The sequence below is a fragment of the Macrobrachium rosenbergii genome, chromosome 53, assembly GCF_040412425.1.
Source record: "Macrobrachium rosenbergii isolate ZJJX-2024 chromosome 53, ASM4041242v1, whole genome shotgun sequence".
NCBI classification, from domain to species: domain Eukaryota; kingdom Metazoa; phylum Arthropoda; class Malacostraca; order Decapoda; family Palaemonidae; genus Macrobrachium; species Macrobrachium rosenbergii.
Window position 1 is genome coordinate 6,382,824 of NC_089793.1, and position 15,771 is coordinate 6,398,594.

The 15,771-nt window shown below is 35.7% G+C and overlaps 1 protein-coding gene and 1 long non-coding RNA gene across 2 annotated transcripts in view; one reads left to right on the forward strand and one right to left on the reverse strand.

Annotated features, from left to right (window-relative positions):
* Nucleotides 1-11,829, forward strand: part of LOC136834238 (uncharacterized) — a 236,465-nt gene extending 224,636 nt beyond the window's left edge. Inside the window, exon 3 of the long non-coding RNA XR_010851699.1 lies at nucleotides 11,693-11,829. This is a non-coding gene — a long non-coding RNA (uncharacterized lncRNA). The remainder of the gene's footprint in view (nucleotides 1-11,692) is intronic.
* LOC136834236 (protein phosphatase 1 regulatory subunit 36-like) lies at nucleotides 6,834-15,732 on the reverse strand. Its single transcript, XM_067096579.1, has 7 exons — nucleotides 15,636-15,732; nucleotides 14,207-14,300; nucleotides 11,684-11,857; nucleotides 9,430-9,642; nucleotides 8,253-8,511; nucleotides 7,716-7,827; nucleotides 6,834-7,081 (listed from the first exon to the last, which is right to left on the reverse strand). Exons 1-7 carry the CDS (start codon nucleotides 15,725-15,727, stop codon nucleotides 6,967-6,969), a joined length of 1,059 nt encoding a protein of 352 aa, XP_066952680.1. The 5' UTR covers nucleotides 15,728-15,732; the 3' UTR covers nucleotides 6,834-6,966.
* Nucleotides 15,733-15,771: the final 39 nt, after the last annotated feature.

The following is a 15,771-nucleotide window of genomic DNA, read 5'->3' on the forward strand; positions in this document are numbered from 1 at the left end:
TTTGACTTGTGTAACTTTAGAATAATCGATTATCTATACCCAGCAACGACATGAGGAGGTCTTCCTGTTCCTCCTTCTTCCTCCTCCTCCTCCCCTTCCCTTCCCTTCCTCTTCCCTCCTCCATCCACCATTCCACACATCCCCCATTCACTGTGTCAACCACCCCGCCCCGCCTCCCATCTCTTTACGGCCTAGAGAGGCATATTGACCACCGTCGTCTTCTGCACAGCAGGCCTCTGAGATGATCACACTCGAGCATTTTCTATCTTTTATTTATTTTTTGATCATTCCCCATCGTCTCCCCATCCCCTAATTGGCGGTTTTGTAATTCCCCACTAATTCCCCAAAGCTGTTATGGGATCGTCGGCAACTTGGCACCGCAAGGAAGGGGAGGAAGGAAAGGTGGAATTCTAATGCGATTAAATTAAACGATTTTAAGCGGCTTATCTTGATGGCGTTCGCGACCACCGGGCTCGTGGGATTTGTGTAACGGTTAACTGAGATGGATTATTATTATGATGACTCCGTATTCTTGTTCTTATTCTTGCTATTCTTCTTATTCTCGGGATTTTATTCTTGAATAATCCCAACAGTTTCGAGGACTTGGCTTCGACAATGGATACACAATAGGGCCGTGAGGAACAGCGGAATTGTAACGCTCTTGCACTGCCTGCATATCAAGGCCATTTGATTGCAATATATATATATATATATATATATATATATATATATATATATATATATATATATATATGTATATATATATATGTATGTGATTTATTTATGTTATATAATTATCATTATAAATATATATATATATATATATATATATATATATATATATATATATGTGTGTGTGTGTGTGTGTGTGTGTGTGTGAGTGTGTGTATGTGTGTATGCCTGTGTGTATGCCTGAGTTTCAAAGGTTCTGTTGTTAAACTGAAACCTGTAGAAAGTAACAAATTTAATAAGCGGTGATTACCCATTGCACTGATTTGATTTTTTTTCTTATCCTTTGTCTCTGAGAAATTCTTACTATCATCAGAAAATAATAAAAAAAAAAAGGTTCAGGAAACCTATAAACTTCATAGCAATAATATCTCGTCGATGGCAGTCGATCAGTTTCTTTACCAGTGACAATTAATGAGAGAGAGAGAGAGAGAGAGAGAGAGAGAGAGAGAGAGAGAGAGAGAGAAACCTACCTATTTGACCTATATTCGTTGCACAAACCTTTGAAACCTTTGTTTTATTTACTATAATTTTATAGTCAAAAAACAAAAATTTTCAAAGGTAAACATTAACTGTAAGATTCGCCCATTAACGGGTCAGTGCCGCCGGTGCACCTCACGTAGTGCACTGTAGGCATTACCGCAGGTTTTGCAGAGCCCCATTGCCATTAGCTGCATCCACTTTTTTAGCCTTTTACTTCACCTCCATTCGGCTTCCTTCCTTCAATCTTGCTGTCCAACGCCTCTAACTATTACTGATTAGGGCGAAGGTGTTTTCTCCAAGTTCCACCATTAGATCCTTGTATTTCATTTCCTTTATCATCTGATCTCCTTATTTTGCTGTCCAACCACTCCAACTCGCTTTTCACTGTCTCGGGCGCTGAATGGCTTAACAGCCTAAATTTCGTAAATCAAAAAATAATCACAATGAATTTCTCTTCCAAAAGTGATTCTGATGACGTAACATTTCCAGTCATTGAAGCCATCTTGCATTTCCCTGAACATTCTCTCTCTCTCTCTCTCTCTCTCTCTCTCTCTCTCTCTCTCACTTTTGATGTATTGCCACTGAAATCAACCCTCTCATTAGAGCTTTCCAAATTAACGGGATGACTTTATCTCAATGACCTTTTGAGTGAACGGAGTTTGCTGCTGTGAGGACCAGCAGTTTATTTTTCAAATTTATTTCTTTATTGGGCGGTTTATTTATGTATTTCTCTATTTATTTACCTAATTGTTTATATATTCATTTATTTGTTTATTTATTTATTGAGTTTTGCTATGAGGATCAGCAGTTTATTTTTTTAAGTTTATTTATTTATTGGGCGGTTTATTTGTGTATTTCTTTATTTATTTACCTAATTGTTTATATATATTCATTTATTTGCTTATTTATTAGTGGAGTTTCCTGCTATGAGGATCAACAGTTTATTTTTTAAGTTTATTTATTTACTGAGCGGTTTATTTGGTTTATTTATCTATTTCATTTACTTGTTTAATTATTTTAGTTTTTACAGTTTACTTTTAATTGTATTTATTTATGGGCGGTTTATTTATGTATTTCTTTATTTATATAATTATATATATATATATTTATATATATATATATATATATTTATATATATATATATTTATATATATATTTATATTCATTTATTTGTTTATTTATTTATGAAGTCAACTGCTATGAGGATCAGCGGTTTGTCGGATGAATGATGAGTTTATTTTTAAGTTCATTTATTTATCGGTTGTTTATTTATGAATTTCGTTTATTTGTCTAATTTTTTAGTGTTTGGTTTATTCACTTATTTGTTTATTTATTTATCGACATATGCAACTGCTATCATTCTAATCACGTAATTTTTTACGGGTTCTTTTACAGTTCTTTCTGAAGTGTCATTTATATTTACAAACCTTCACCTGAATCAGCCACTTTTCTTATTACAGATGGTATGGCCATGTAATAAGAAGAGAGGAGGTGGAGCCAATCAAGAGAGCTAAGAACATGCCAGTGATGGTGGCAGGGGGGGGGGAGTGTGGGGCGTCAGCGGATCAGATGGATGGATGTGGTGGGGAGGGATATGGGTGAGGTGGGGTGGGGGAGGAAGATGCAAGGAAAAGCAATAGATGGAGAAAGTTGACTCGAGCGGCCGACCCTGCTATACAGTGGGGCTAATAAGGTCGAAAGAAGAAGAAGAAGAAGAAGAGGACCTGACTTAGCCAATCAAACATAAAAAGATAGTTGCTGACTTTCCCTTAACTTCCAAAACATGCAACCACAATCTTTCTTACCCCATACGTTTTTGAGGGGATGATGAGAAACTTGATCACAGTAGAAAATATATTATTCTTTTTTTATCCTTAATCGGGAATTACGTGATTCCGCCATCATCATCCGTCGCCGGGAGACAGGAGGCGATTTATTGGTCGTAAACATGCCACGTTCGGACGTAGCGTTATGCAATCAATTATTTTCGTGTCTCGCCGTCTGATTCTTGTCCCGTGGTCTTTATTGCGTCGTTATTTTTGTTTTCATTAATGGTATTGTTTTAAATATTTTTTTGTTTAACATTTTGTAGGTTTACACACGCACACACACACACATATATATATATATAGTAGCATATATATATATATTTATATATATACATATATATATAAAATAAGAGACGGTAATATATTATAAATGAATCACGTACAAAATAATTATAATCATATATATATATATATATATATATATATATATATATATATATATATATATATATATGGACGTGCATGTGTGTGTATGTTCATGTATGTAAATCACATGTACAAGTAATATAATGTATATATTAAATAGAGAGAGAGAGAGAGAGAGAGAGAGAGAGAGATCAGAAGTTGATGAAAAGTGAAAATAATACAATACAGTTTATAAAGGTAAGGGGAGAAATATATAACCCTTTCGTCACTATTTCCGCATATTCTTCAACAAAGTTTATTTCATTCTGTCCAGCTAAGTAATGTTATTACGCGTTGTCATAACGCTTAAAAAGAACAGTAATGTTCATTCTGTTATACTACATAGCCTACTGCTTTGTCATGATGCTTCAAAGACTAGTAGTGCTTTATCATTTTTCACTGCAATGCGCTCGTTCATGATTCACAAAAGATTGCTAATGCTTTAAAATTATTTATTAGAGATTTTAGAGGCCTATAGATGCACTGTTATTTTCTGTTATCATTGTTATCATGTCACCCCAAAAAAATGACCGAAGGACACTGAGAATTTTGAGACGGCAAAGTCCAAAAAGCGACAAAGTCTTAATATTTGGTTACCGAGTTTTTTTTTTTTTTTTTTCGAAAAAAGACCTTTCTTTAAAATGATACACTCATGCAACCCTATTTGCGCAATCCTAAAATCGGCCTTCTTGCGCAGTCTCAAAATCTGCTCTCTAACTAATGTCTGCGCGATCTTAAAAATTTTCGACGTTGCAGAATGGCTTTAATGGAACGTAATAGAAACGGGAGAGAGAGAGAGAGAGAGAGAGAGAGAGAGCAGTTCACTTTGATTAAATGCTGTTAAAGTCTTTCACGTAAAACCTTTTTCTTTATTACATACACACATTGAATGATATATATATATATATATATATATATATATATATATATATATATAGATAGATATATAGATAGATAGATAGATAGATAGATAGATAGATACAGTATATATGTGTGAGTGTATAGTATATATATATCTATATATGGATGTATGTGTGTATGTATGTATACACACATCTGTATATAATGTATATATATATATATATATATATATATATATATATATATATATATATATATATATCTTCATGCGTCTCTGTATGATTTGTGAATATTCTACACACACAATTATATTAATACGTCCACTGATTCACTTAAAAGGCTTCTGTTTCATGAATAATAATCACAGCTGATTTACTTTCAGATAAATTAGAGTACATCTGATTAAACTGCTCCGTGCAAGGCTCGCTCAGGCGAACCTTTCAATGCAATCACGTTTTGACAGTATTAATAATTCCAAATCTTTAATCCTTTGTAATTAAGATGCTCTATTAACATCGTGTTAAATTGAATGACAGCACTTGAGTTACATTTTCATCCTCTAGTTTTATAGTAACTATAAGATGTTTGTGTGTTATAGATATGCTAACTATAAATTATGGACGTATAACTATAATTGTATCTTCTGTCCATTATTTCATGTTTTAACATTATTCTTAACTTCTTGTGTATTTTGTAGTTTCACCAGATACAGTTTTGTGCCTTTGTAACTTACATTTTTAATTGTCGGTATCATTTATTTTCTTCCTTTTTATTTGAGCAGATACAGGAAGGTCACAGAGATACATCTGTCAGGGAAGTCAGTGGAAATTAATACATGTATATTGTGTATATACATATATGTATGTATGTGTATATATATATATATATATATATATATACATATAAATATGCATATATTATATATATATATATATATATATATATATATATATATATATATATATATATTACTCACCTATTTCCCATTCTCACTCCCCACACACTGGAAACAGGTTTAAACCTTCTCCCCCTCCCCACCCCCATCACAAAAACTGCATCTGCAGCTACACAAACCAGTAAAACAACAGAATGGAATCATTTTGAAACAACCCACAAATTTTTAAATGCAGGTGAATTCTTACTCGAATAAAGAGGCTTATGCTGAAGTTAAATACCCACTCTAGGCAATTTTTCGAATGAAAATGCATGAGCTGTGATACTAAAGAGCCTTTTGTTTTCATTGTTACAATAACAGAGACAAACCTGTGATCTGCAAAGAGAAAAAGTAACGATTACTTCTTCTTCTTTCGACCTCATTAGTCCCACTGCATAGCAGGGTCGGCCGCTCGAGTCCACTTTCTCCATCTATTGCCATTCCTTGCTTCTTCTTCCCCCAGTCCCACCTCACCCATATCCCTCCTCACCACATCCATCCATCTGATTCGCTGACGCCCCACACTCCTCCTCCCCCTCCCCATCACTGGCATGTTCTTAGCTCTCTTGATTGGTTCCAGCCCAGTCAGGGGACAAGCCAACCGAACTTGCTGCCTGGTCTAGCCAACCGAGTATGAAAACTGGCAAAAACTAAGTAATGAATCTCGAGAAAAAGTAACGATCACGTGCACACAAAGATATTTTGTTAGCCCAAACCAAGTGTTTTTATTAGGCATTCAGAGTAAACAAGAGATTTAGGAACATTTTGAATCAGAAGGATTTAAGCTAGGTGTATTATTCGGGCTAAACAAGTGAAAGTAATTATTGGCTAAACAGGAGTATGGAATGTGGTTGTTTCAGATTTAGCTGGCCTTGTGCCAGCACGGGCTCTTGCTCATAGAGCAGCCCGTAAGAGTATGGAACCACTGACCGATTATACAAATGATATTTAGACTGCCATTGGAATGGGTTCTTGGAATTAGGATAAGTGAAAATAAAAAGCACAGTACAATAGTATTTCCATGTAATTCCAAGCATAGTTTAAGGCCTGACGATTTAGTACATCAATCACTGTGCCTGTTAATTCGACCATAATGATATTGCCAGTATATATATATATATATATATATATATATATATATATATATATATATATATATATATATAATTGTCCTTGTTCAAAACAGTAAGATAAACAAAAATTTCTTGTAAACAAAGGATCATCATTGGAAGACCTTAAAATGATCCACTGTTTTGCATTATTGTAATTGGATTACTTCGTTTTTATAATGTTGCTCTTTTATTATTATTATTATTATTATTATTATTATTATTATTATTATTATTATTATTATTATTTTGTAATCTTCCGATACTACAGGACGGCAGTTCGAGTCTCTTTCATTAAAAAGAAAGAAACAATAATTTCCGCCAAAAGGTTGGGAGGTTCCTCTCCCCTTGGTGGTGGTTGGTGGGGGGGTCCCTCCCTCCACCCTGCCCCAGACCCAGTGGCTCCAACGGACCTTTTAGCAGTCTGGTTCAAGAGACCCAGAGGAGTGAGTTAGCGCCTTACACCCAAACCCCTGCCTTTAGTAATTCTTACAAAATGACAATGCGCACGCGCCTGCGCGCTTATGAATGAAGTATAATCATTCTTACAAAATGACAATTAACAGGCTCCGTGCTTGCTTATAAATAAAATTTATAAGAAAAGTCCTGTGCAGGATTAATCAAGAAGGCTTAGTTGGTCCAGTTCCTGGACAGCAGGTTCCAAATATTCGTTGAGGTCCGATCGGCGTGCCCCAAGTACCCAGAGCCCTTGTTCCCGTTTGCCGTCTGCGCTGTAATGACGAAATAATATTATTGATTAATTTTGATGACAATGATGTTCTTTTGTAATATTCATTGATGAAATGAAAAAAAATGTTTGGAATCATACTTTACAGACACTGGATTTCATTGTGAAAATTTGTGCAGTTTATGATCATAGAAGAAATGATATGATTCAGATCTATACTGTGTTATTATAATTGCTGATTTAAATATATATATATATATATATATATATATATATATATATATATATATATATATATATATATATATATATATATATTATATATCTGTATGTATATATATTATATATATATATATATATATATATATATATATATATATATATATATATATATATATATATGATAGTATGTGTGTAAATGTGTACTTGTATGTGTGTGTTTTGTGGAAGTTACAACATTCTGCAAGACATTCCAAAATATTCCCAAAGTAAGTGAACACAAGCACAAGTTAACCTAAGTATCAGTGAAAGATGAATTCAACAAGCACCACATCACTAATCTGTAAAGTATTACCTTACTCCCATACTCTATCACATATCTTCAACAAGCTCCATCTAACGGAACGGAGCAAAATTTAATCCACTCAATTCGAAACCATTCAACCCCAAATACTCACTCGGAAACGTAGGTCAATGGAGCCAATGTGTCAAACCAGGAGCTGATCGTCGTCGTGATCTCCATGTCTGGAACAGTTTTGGTCATCAGACCGGATTTCTCACGAACTACGCCTGGAAGAAGGAAAGGGAAGGGATGCTGAGTAAGGGAGGAACAATGAGTGTTAATTAATCCTGTTAGTGAAAGGTTACGTCGAACTTTATGCTCGTGATGTGAGTGTAAGTTCTTGGTGTCAGCAGGATAAAGCGGTTGTTATTGTCTGTCATCAGACCAAAAAGCCTATGTATCTCACTTTACCTTAGTGATGAATTAGGTGATCGTAACCAAATTACAAAGGACACGCAGCTTGTAACTTCATCTAGATTTGTATTTATATATATATATATATATATATATATATATATATATATATATATATATATATATATAAAGTGTGTCTGTCTGTCTGTTCGACGGTTCTTTAACTGAAATAGGACTTTTGGGAGATGGCAAGATGGCAGACTTTGCTCACACAGAATCAAATCAGTCTTCCACTTACCTGATACGGGAGGTCCTTTGATCCTAAGTTTGGGCACCTGTTCGCCGGCGTCCTCCATCTGCTGGTGCAGCAGCTGTTGCTGTTGGTATTCCTCCTGTTCCAGGCCCAGCTTCCCCCGGAAGAGACGGACCACCTCCGCATGAATGACAGGTCTGTCGCGACGTCTGAAGACGACCCACACCAGCAGTTCGGCCAGTTCGTACAGTCGCTCGAAAATGTGGTTGTCTCTTGAGCCGTAGCTGTGTAGGCTACGGCCCTTCTGCGTGCGAATAACAGTAGTTTCTTTTGAGACCAGTTCTTCATTGAAAGTTTTTAAGTGAATTCCAGGGCATGCATTAGTGGATTGACATCATATGAATGTTCGACATGTTCAGACACTGCAGTGTTTTTTGCCAGTTTAAGACATAGACTCTTTCGTACAGAAGAACAGTTCCCCCAAGAGCAATTCTCCGTTCTAAATTCTAAAACGAAGTTTTAATATATAGCAAAGTACTGTCCAGGAAACTTACTCTTTACATATTCAAGCTCTGTTATTCTTGCCTCAGTTTTATAGACCAAGATTCTTCCCGTTACAGTTCATTCTTAAAAGTCTTCAGTACTATAAGACAGTGAAATTAGATTGGTTACTACGTTTCTAAAACGTGTGTGTTCTTATTTTAAGGAATGACAAATGGTTAACTTGCATTTTTTATATATATATTTCAAAAGATTCTTAAAAGATGAAGAGAAACAGACCATCCCGTCTCAAGCATAAAGGATTTAGCATTTTGTGTGCGAAAATGATTGCATTGTATCTGATTTATTCTAATTTTCCACGTGTTTCATAATATCAATGGAATTTCCAAGTTTACTAAGATTCTCATCTTTAGTACAACTGTTTTTTCTAGTGATTTTGTGAAATATAATTTTAAATGAAAGTGTTTGTATGTATGTGTGGATTATATGGCCCAAATTTGAAGTCATTTGCATGCATTAATTGCTTGCAAGTTTTGATGACCATTAATGCTGCAACGCATGTTTATTCTTTAATCATTCAGTAAGTTACCTGTTGAAACTAATTCTTTATGGCCCTGACACAAATCAAACTGAATAATCCCCCCAAATAATTTGTTTTGCTTCATTCATTAAACTACCAAAAGATCTAATTATTAGATTAGACTTCGTAAAACGCCCTCACCTTCATATGGTGGAGATTCTCCAACCCCTGACCGAGGATCACCAACCCGTAGGTAGCTGCCAGGGGGTCAAGGACGGCAAACAGTCTCTTCTGCCACCTCTGCTGCAGGGCGTTCTCGTTCCCTACTGACGGAGGCTCTATGGAGCGTATGAAATCGGCCAGGTAAAACAGCTCTCCGAAGTACTTGACCAAACCCCAGAGCATTTCTTGGATCTGATTGAGTCATTCAAAGTGAGGTTCGATTAGGGATGATGGAAGAACGAATATTGCCTATTCTTATGACTCCCTAAAAGATGTTATTGTCATCGGTAGTCCCCTAGTAACCAAACTGAGGGACTATACTTCCTCTGTCTGTCTCTCTGTCGTTCTATCTGTCTGTCCACTCGTCTGTTTGGTTGTCCATTAGTGTATTTTGCGCTTACCTTGTCATTACAGCTCCTCTTAATTAAACAGTTGAAGGAATTCTGATTAAACTTGATACAGGGGTAGACCATCAAGTATAGATGTGCCTGAAGGCAGTTTGTCAGAATGTCTTTTAATCAGTGTGTCCATCACATTCACCTTGTCATCACTCCATCTCCCACACTGCTGAAGAGGTTTCATTAAAACTTTTTTACAAACGTAGACGGTCATACATAGATTTGCGCGAAAGTAGATTGTGTATTTGTCTGTCAGTGTCTTTGTCTCGCTGATCTTGTCATCAGAACTCATCTTTACAAAGTCAAGAGGATATCAGTGACACTTGGTACTAAGGCAGACCAATTGGTCAAGAGGATTTCAGCGACACTTGGTACTAAGGTAGACCAGTTGGTCAAGAGGATTTCAGTGACACTGTACTAAGGTAGACCAATTGGTCAAGAGGATTTCAGTGACACTTGGTACTAAGGTAGACCAATTGGTCAAGAGGAGTTCAGTGACACTTGATACTAAGGTAGACCAGTTGGTCAAGAGGATTTCAATGACACTGTACTAAGGTAGACCAATTGGTCAAGAGGATTTCAGTGACACTTGGTACTAAGGTAGACCAGTTGGTCAAGAGGATTTCATAGACACTTGGTACTAAGGTAGACCAATTGGTAAAGAGGATTTCAATGACACTTTGTACTAAGGCAGACCAATTGGTCAAGAGGATTTCAGTAACACTTGGCACTAAGGTAGACCAGCATGCAAAGGTGTGTTTGAAGGAAGATCGTTCATCTGACGGTTAGTGTCTGTCTCCCTGTCAACTTGTCTGTCACACATACATTGCCATGGCATATCCCCGAACACGGTTGAGGGGATTTCAGTCAAACTAGGCACACAGGTAAACCACCATGCATAGATATGCATGAAAGGAGATCGTCTGTTTTTTATGAGTATGTCTGTTATGCTGACCTTGTCATCACAACCCGTGTTACGTAAGGGCTTTGCTAACATGTGAAATTATGTGTTCTAAATTCCATAGATATTATAAATAACCATAATTTTGCCATGATTTGTTTTTACAGTATCAGAGAAAGTCTCCATAAATAACATTCGTACCTCACTAATGAAGTCCTATCAAATGACAACAAGGTTGGTGACTTTGCAACTTTGATCATGTCCTTCACAATAAAAATAGCTGCCATCAGAAGCATTTGTGTTTTGCAGTCGCATCTAATCGGTAGAAGATTGCATCAGTTGGTTGCATTTGCAAAAATGCAGCAGTTAGTTGCTTATGCAAGAACTGTAATGATGCCGCCAGAATTTCGACACTTGCAATGTCCATTTAGAGAGAGGATGTTTGGGAAAAGTAAAGGATATTACATGACTTTAGCAATGCTCTCAGAAAACTTATCATTTGTATAAAACTTCCAGTTTCCCGTGATGTCATGTACAGTATATATATATATATATATATAATATATATATATATATATATATATATATATATATATATATATATATATAAATAAAGATATAAAATTCATAGAAAGAAACAAAGCTGGAAGTGCTGTGGGGCCTTTTCGACACTAGTCCTTTACTTTAGCAGTGTCGAAAGGCCTCAGCACTCCAGTGTTTTTTCCTTCTGTGGATTTTATCTTTTATTTATATATTAATCACGTTCCATATTTTTCGTGATTCAGTTATATATATATATATATATATATATATATATATATATATATATATATATATACATACATACATACATACATATATACATATACATATACATATGCATATACATACTTGGTCTATCAGTAATGTACATACTGAAATCTTACTATCGTACCTTTTTAAGGCGGACGACATCAAGGAACATCTTAGAGAAGTTGGTCTGGGTCGCCTGCAGGTGGAGGGCGACCTTGAGACAGTCCCGAAAGGTCACAGGAGCTGAAGGTTGACTCTCCCACTCTTCAGGGTCTAGTCGACCGTACTCAGAGTCGACCAGGCGCTTCGACAGCAGCTGCTTTCTTTCGGGAGATACAAAATAAAGACGGTGGGTTATCAGTGGTTTAAAGCAAATTTAAAGGGTTTTGTTTGATCTATCATGAACAAGAAGAGTATTTTATACATCCACAGTACCTGCAAAGTTGAAACCTTTATTCAGGGATTGATAAGATCAAAGATGTTGCCATATATTATAGTATTGGCTTACAGTGCAATTATTCAAGCCTGCAGATTTTATTTTCATTGAAATTTCAAACATTTGGAAGTCTTAATGTTGATCTGTTTGTTACAAATAGTATGACTGACATTTACTGTACACGAAAATGACTTATGAATTGGTACCATTTCATGAATAATTACAATTATGGTGGATTTACTGAAGTACAACAATTCATTACTTCTTAGATTTTGACAAACTGATGGGCTTTTCCATTATTAGACCCAAACCCGTTTATAATTTGGAAACTTAGGTTGCTTTTTATAGAACAAAAGTTAAGATGCCTGTTTATTTGTTCAACTTAACTTCAAACAACGATATTCTTGATGAAGACAAGACTTTAATTTTATCGGCTCTTTGTACGAAATGGCTGTCCGAGCTATTGTTGAAATGAAAAATATTCACAGCTAATGCAGGTATGATTTTTGTGACAGTAATGACACTTGTAAAATGTAAGTGGAACTGAATTACAATGGAGCCCAATAACCTTCGATGGAGATTTTTCGTTCGTTTATCTCGTTCGGCTAATTAAAACATTTAACAGTCCTAACAATTACGATAACAATCCTTCCCCGACAATCATTTGACAATAAACGCCACAAGAACTATTCAATCAATCATCTCTTAAAATGCTCCCGGAACCTGAGCAGCCTGAACGCGGTCTTCGACAGATGACAAACTGGAAGCGCTCGCTCACACAGCTTTCTCCTGGAATTCCTTTTTATGCCTGAAAACTGTGAAATGGTCGATTTACCGAAAGTTGAACACTATCAATACCCACCGATTCCCACGTTTCCTTTAAGAGAAAATCTCCAAATGGACAACCCGTTAACTTTAAAGTTTCTTTTGGAAATCGATAGGTCCAGGTCGCTGAATTTCAATGGGGGCTAATTCGTCAGCTGTCAGGTGGTAGACTCGTTTACTTTTCTCTTCGGTGGGTTTCAAGGTAGTGACCTTTTTTAGACTTTGGTGAGCTTATCTCTCGTTTGTGAGTGTGTATATGTGTGTGCGTGTGTGTGTGTTTATGTGTTTGCTGTGCGCTCGCCTGCTTGTTTGTTTGTGTGAATAGATCATTATTTTTTTGCACATTCAAACAAACACATACATATATACACATATGTATGTATATATATATATATATATATATATATATATATATATATATATATATATATATATATATATATATATATATATATATATATATATATATATATATATATATATATATATATATATATATATATATATATATATATATATATACACCCAAACAAATATATATGTTATCTGCCCTATATATATATATATATATATATATTATATATATATTTGAGTTTTGTTTTATAAAATTTTGCATTTTTATTAATGGCTCTGTACCTTGATCTATCAGCATTTAGGGACAACCACGCACTAAACTACCTCATACCTTAGAAAACACAAAGGAAGCTGAAACGGTCCGCCCGAAATAGACTCCGGACCTTCAGGTGGAAATCATAACGACAGATAAGGCCATTCAGCGCACGGGAACGTGATTTTCTCCGTCAGAATTCAGTTCTGGAGAGCCTCCAGCACCACAGGTAACGCGAGCTGAAGGGCTACTTCAGTTCTCCCCTCTCGATAACCTGAAATTAGCGGCTTGCTGCGAGTAGTAATTTGATTTGGTTTGTTCATGATTTTGCTTGTTGATTCTTACTTCGTGGGAAGCTGGGTATTGATAAAGTGTATCCGATAAAAAAAAATAGAGCAGGGAAAAACAAAAGAAAGATAAATTCATGTAAATTCACTTTTGGGTTTAATGACTTTGCTCTGTTTTCAGAAGTAAAATAAATAAATGAATTTTTTTTTCTTGAAAGGAGGAAACAGAATTGGAAACTTCCATTGCTGTCGAAACTTGCAACAAACCATCGGAGTCTGGTATGAGGGACAGGGGATCTCAATGTGGACCGAGAAACCAACGGGTAAGTCTAAATTATTATTATTATTATTATTATTATTATTATTATTATTATTATTATTATTATGAACACTGGTTTTGTCGTTAATTTTTTTCTCGCATCATTAAACCACTTAAATGACCTTGATTTTAGTGAGCCGTCGTCCCTCTACCATTGACTGAGGCACCACTGACCTGTTAAACCGAAGCACCACTGACCTGTTAATGTGCCTGTGACCTGGGGTCATGGACATTCTGCGCGAGGTCGAAGAGGAGGCGGACGGACTGGCGGGTCTCCCGTCTTGTCTGGAAGAAAATACTTTTGTTGGTGAATATAAAAAAAAACTCTTCCTACGGAATGTCACAACTACATTTAGTCACTGTTTGCAGAAGAAGCAGTTTAATCTGATCAGGAATAACTAAATCTCTTGGTGGTTTCAAAGCCTTTACCTATAGCCTTCCTTCTTTTAAGCGGCGGGTTTGTGGCATTTTTCTTAGTAAATGTGTTTTCTTTCCTAGCTGAGTTTCTTCTTCAACCGCCCTTTGAAACCACCTCCCCACCTCTCTCTCTCTCTCTGAGCTATTTTATCCAATGTATTTAAACCTTTATCTCTCTTAATACTGTGAGTTACTTTGATTTACACTGTTCTCCAGTACAGGGATCCTTACTCCTACCCTGCTCATTTATTTTTTACCCTGACATCTCCTGCCTCCCTTTTCATTTGCCGTCCCTCGGTAAGTCAAATATTGATGTCTCACCTTTCCTGTAGAGCTGAACAGGAGGCGGACTACTCTGCTGCGTTTCTGCTGACTGTATACATACGTTCACACATTCATACATACACACATAAGTATATGTATAAATATATGTAAATATACGTACACACACACATATTATATATATATATATATATATATATATATATATATATATATATATATATATATATATGTGTGTGTGTGTGTGTGTGTGTGTGTGTGTGTGTAGATATATCTGTATGTATTTTTACCTTTAACTTTTTCCGACTTCCTTGCACTTTTTTAAATGCTTTCGTGCTAATATCTGCAAGCAGGAATTTGAGTTCTGAATAAATGAAGATGCTGTCTCCTCCATGATGGGATACGAACCAATGCACGCGATATTACAGCGAGGCTGCTCTAACATGCCATGCTATGCTTTACTTTCAGTATTTTAAGATATTTGTAAAGTAAGTTCTTAAGATTTTATAATATAAGCGTGGTTTCTGTGTCCTCCTGCCTTGTAGTTTTGAAAATATGAAGTTCGTGTTGTCATTTTAATAGCAAAGAAACACACATCAAAGAAAATATCGACTAAGCACTCTCAGATATGGTCATGCATATACTGAAAATGTAGTCCACACGTACAAATTAGGTCATTCTGTTGAAAAGCCCACCTCTGCAGAATTGAAGAGAACTTTTTGTCCAGCGTTGACTGGGGAAGACATTCGTATGGTTATAGCAATTCAGCTATTAAAAAGGTGAATCATAAACTGTGAGCTGTTGCATGGCCTTTAGTGTTTATTAAACAAAAATAACCACTGAAATTCAGTGCAGAAAATATGATTCTACTTTATGCCTCTTAAAGCTGTCAGCTGAAAGGATGCATTGCAGGTTACTTACCGTATCTTGACGAGCTCTCCCCTATGATCATTCCAAACCCAGCTCTTTGATTTCGGATAATTCGTATTTTTATTCGTGTCGTCACTACTCATGTCGGTTGAGCACCTGCATTTTCAAGATTGAAGGACGCTGTTAC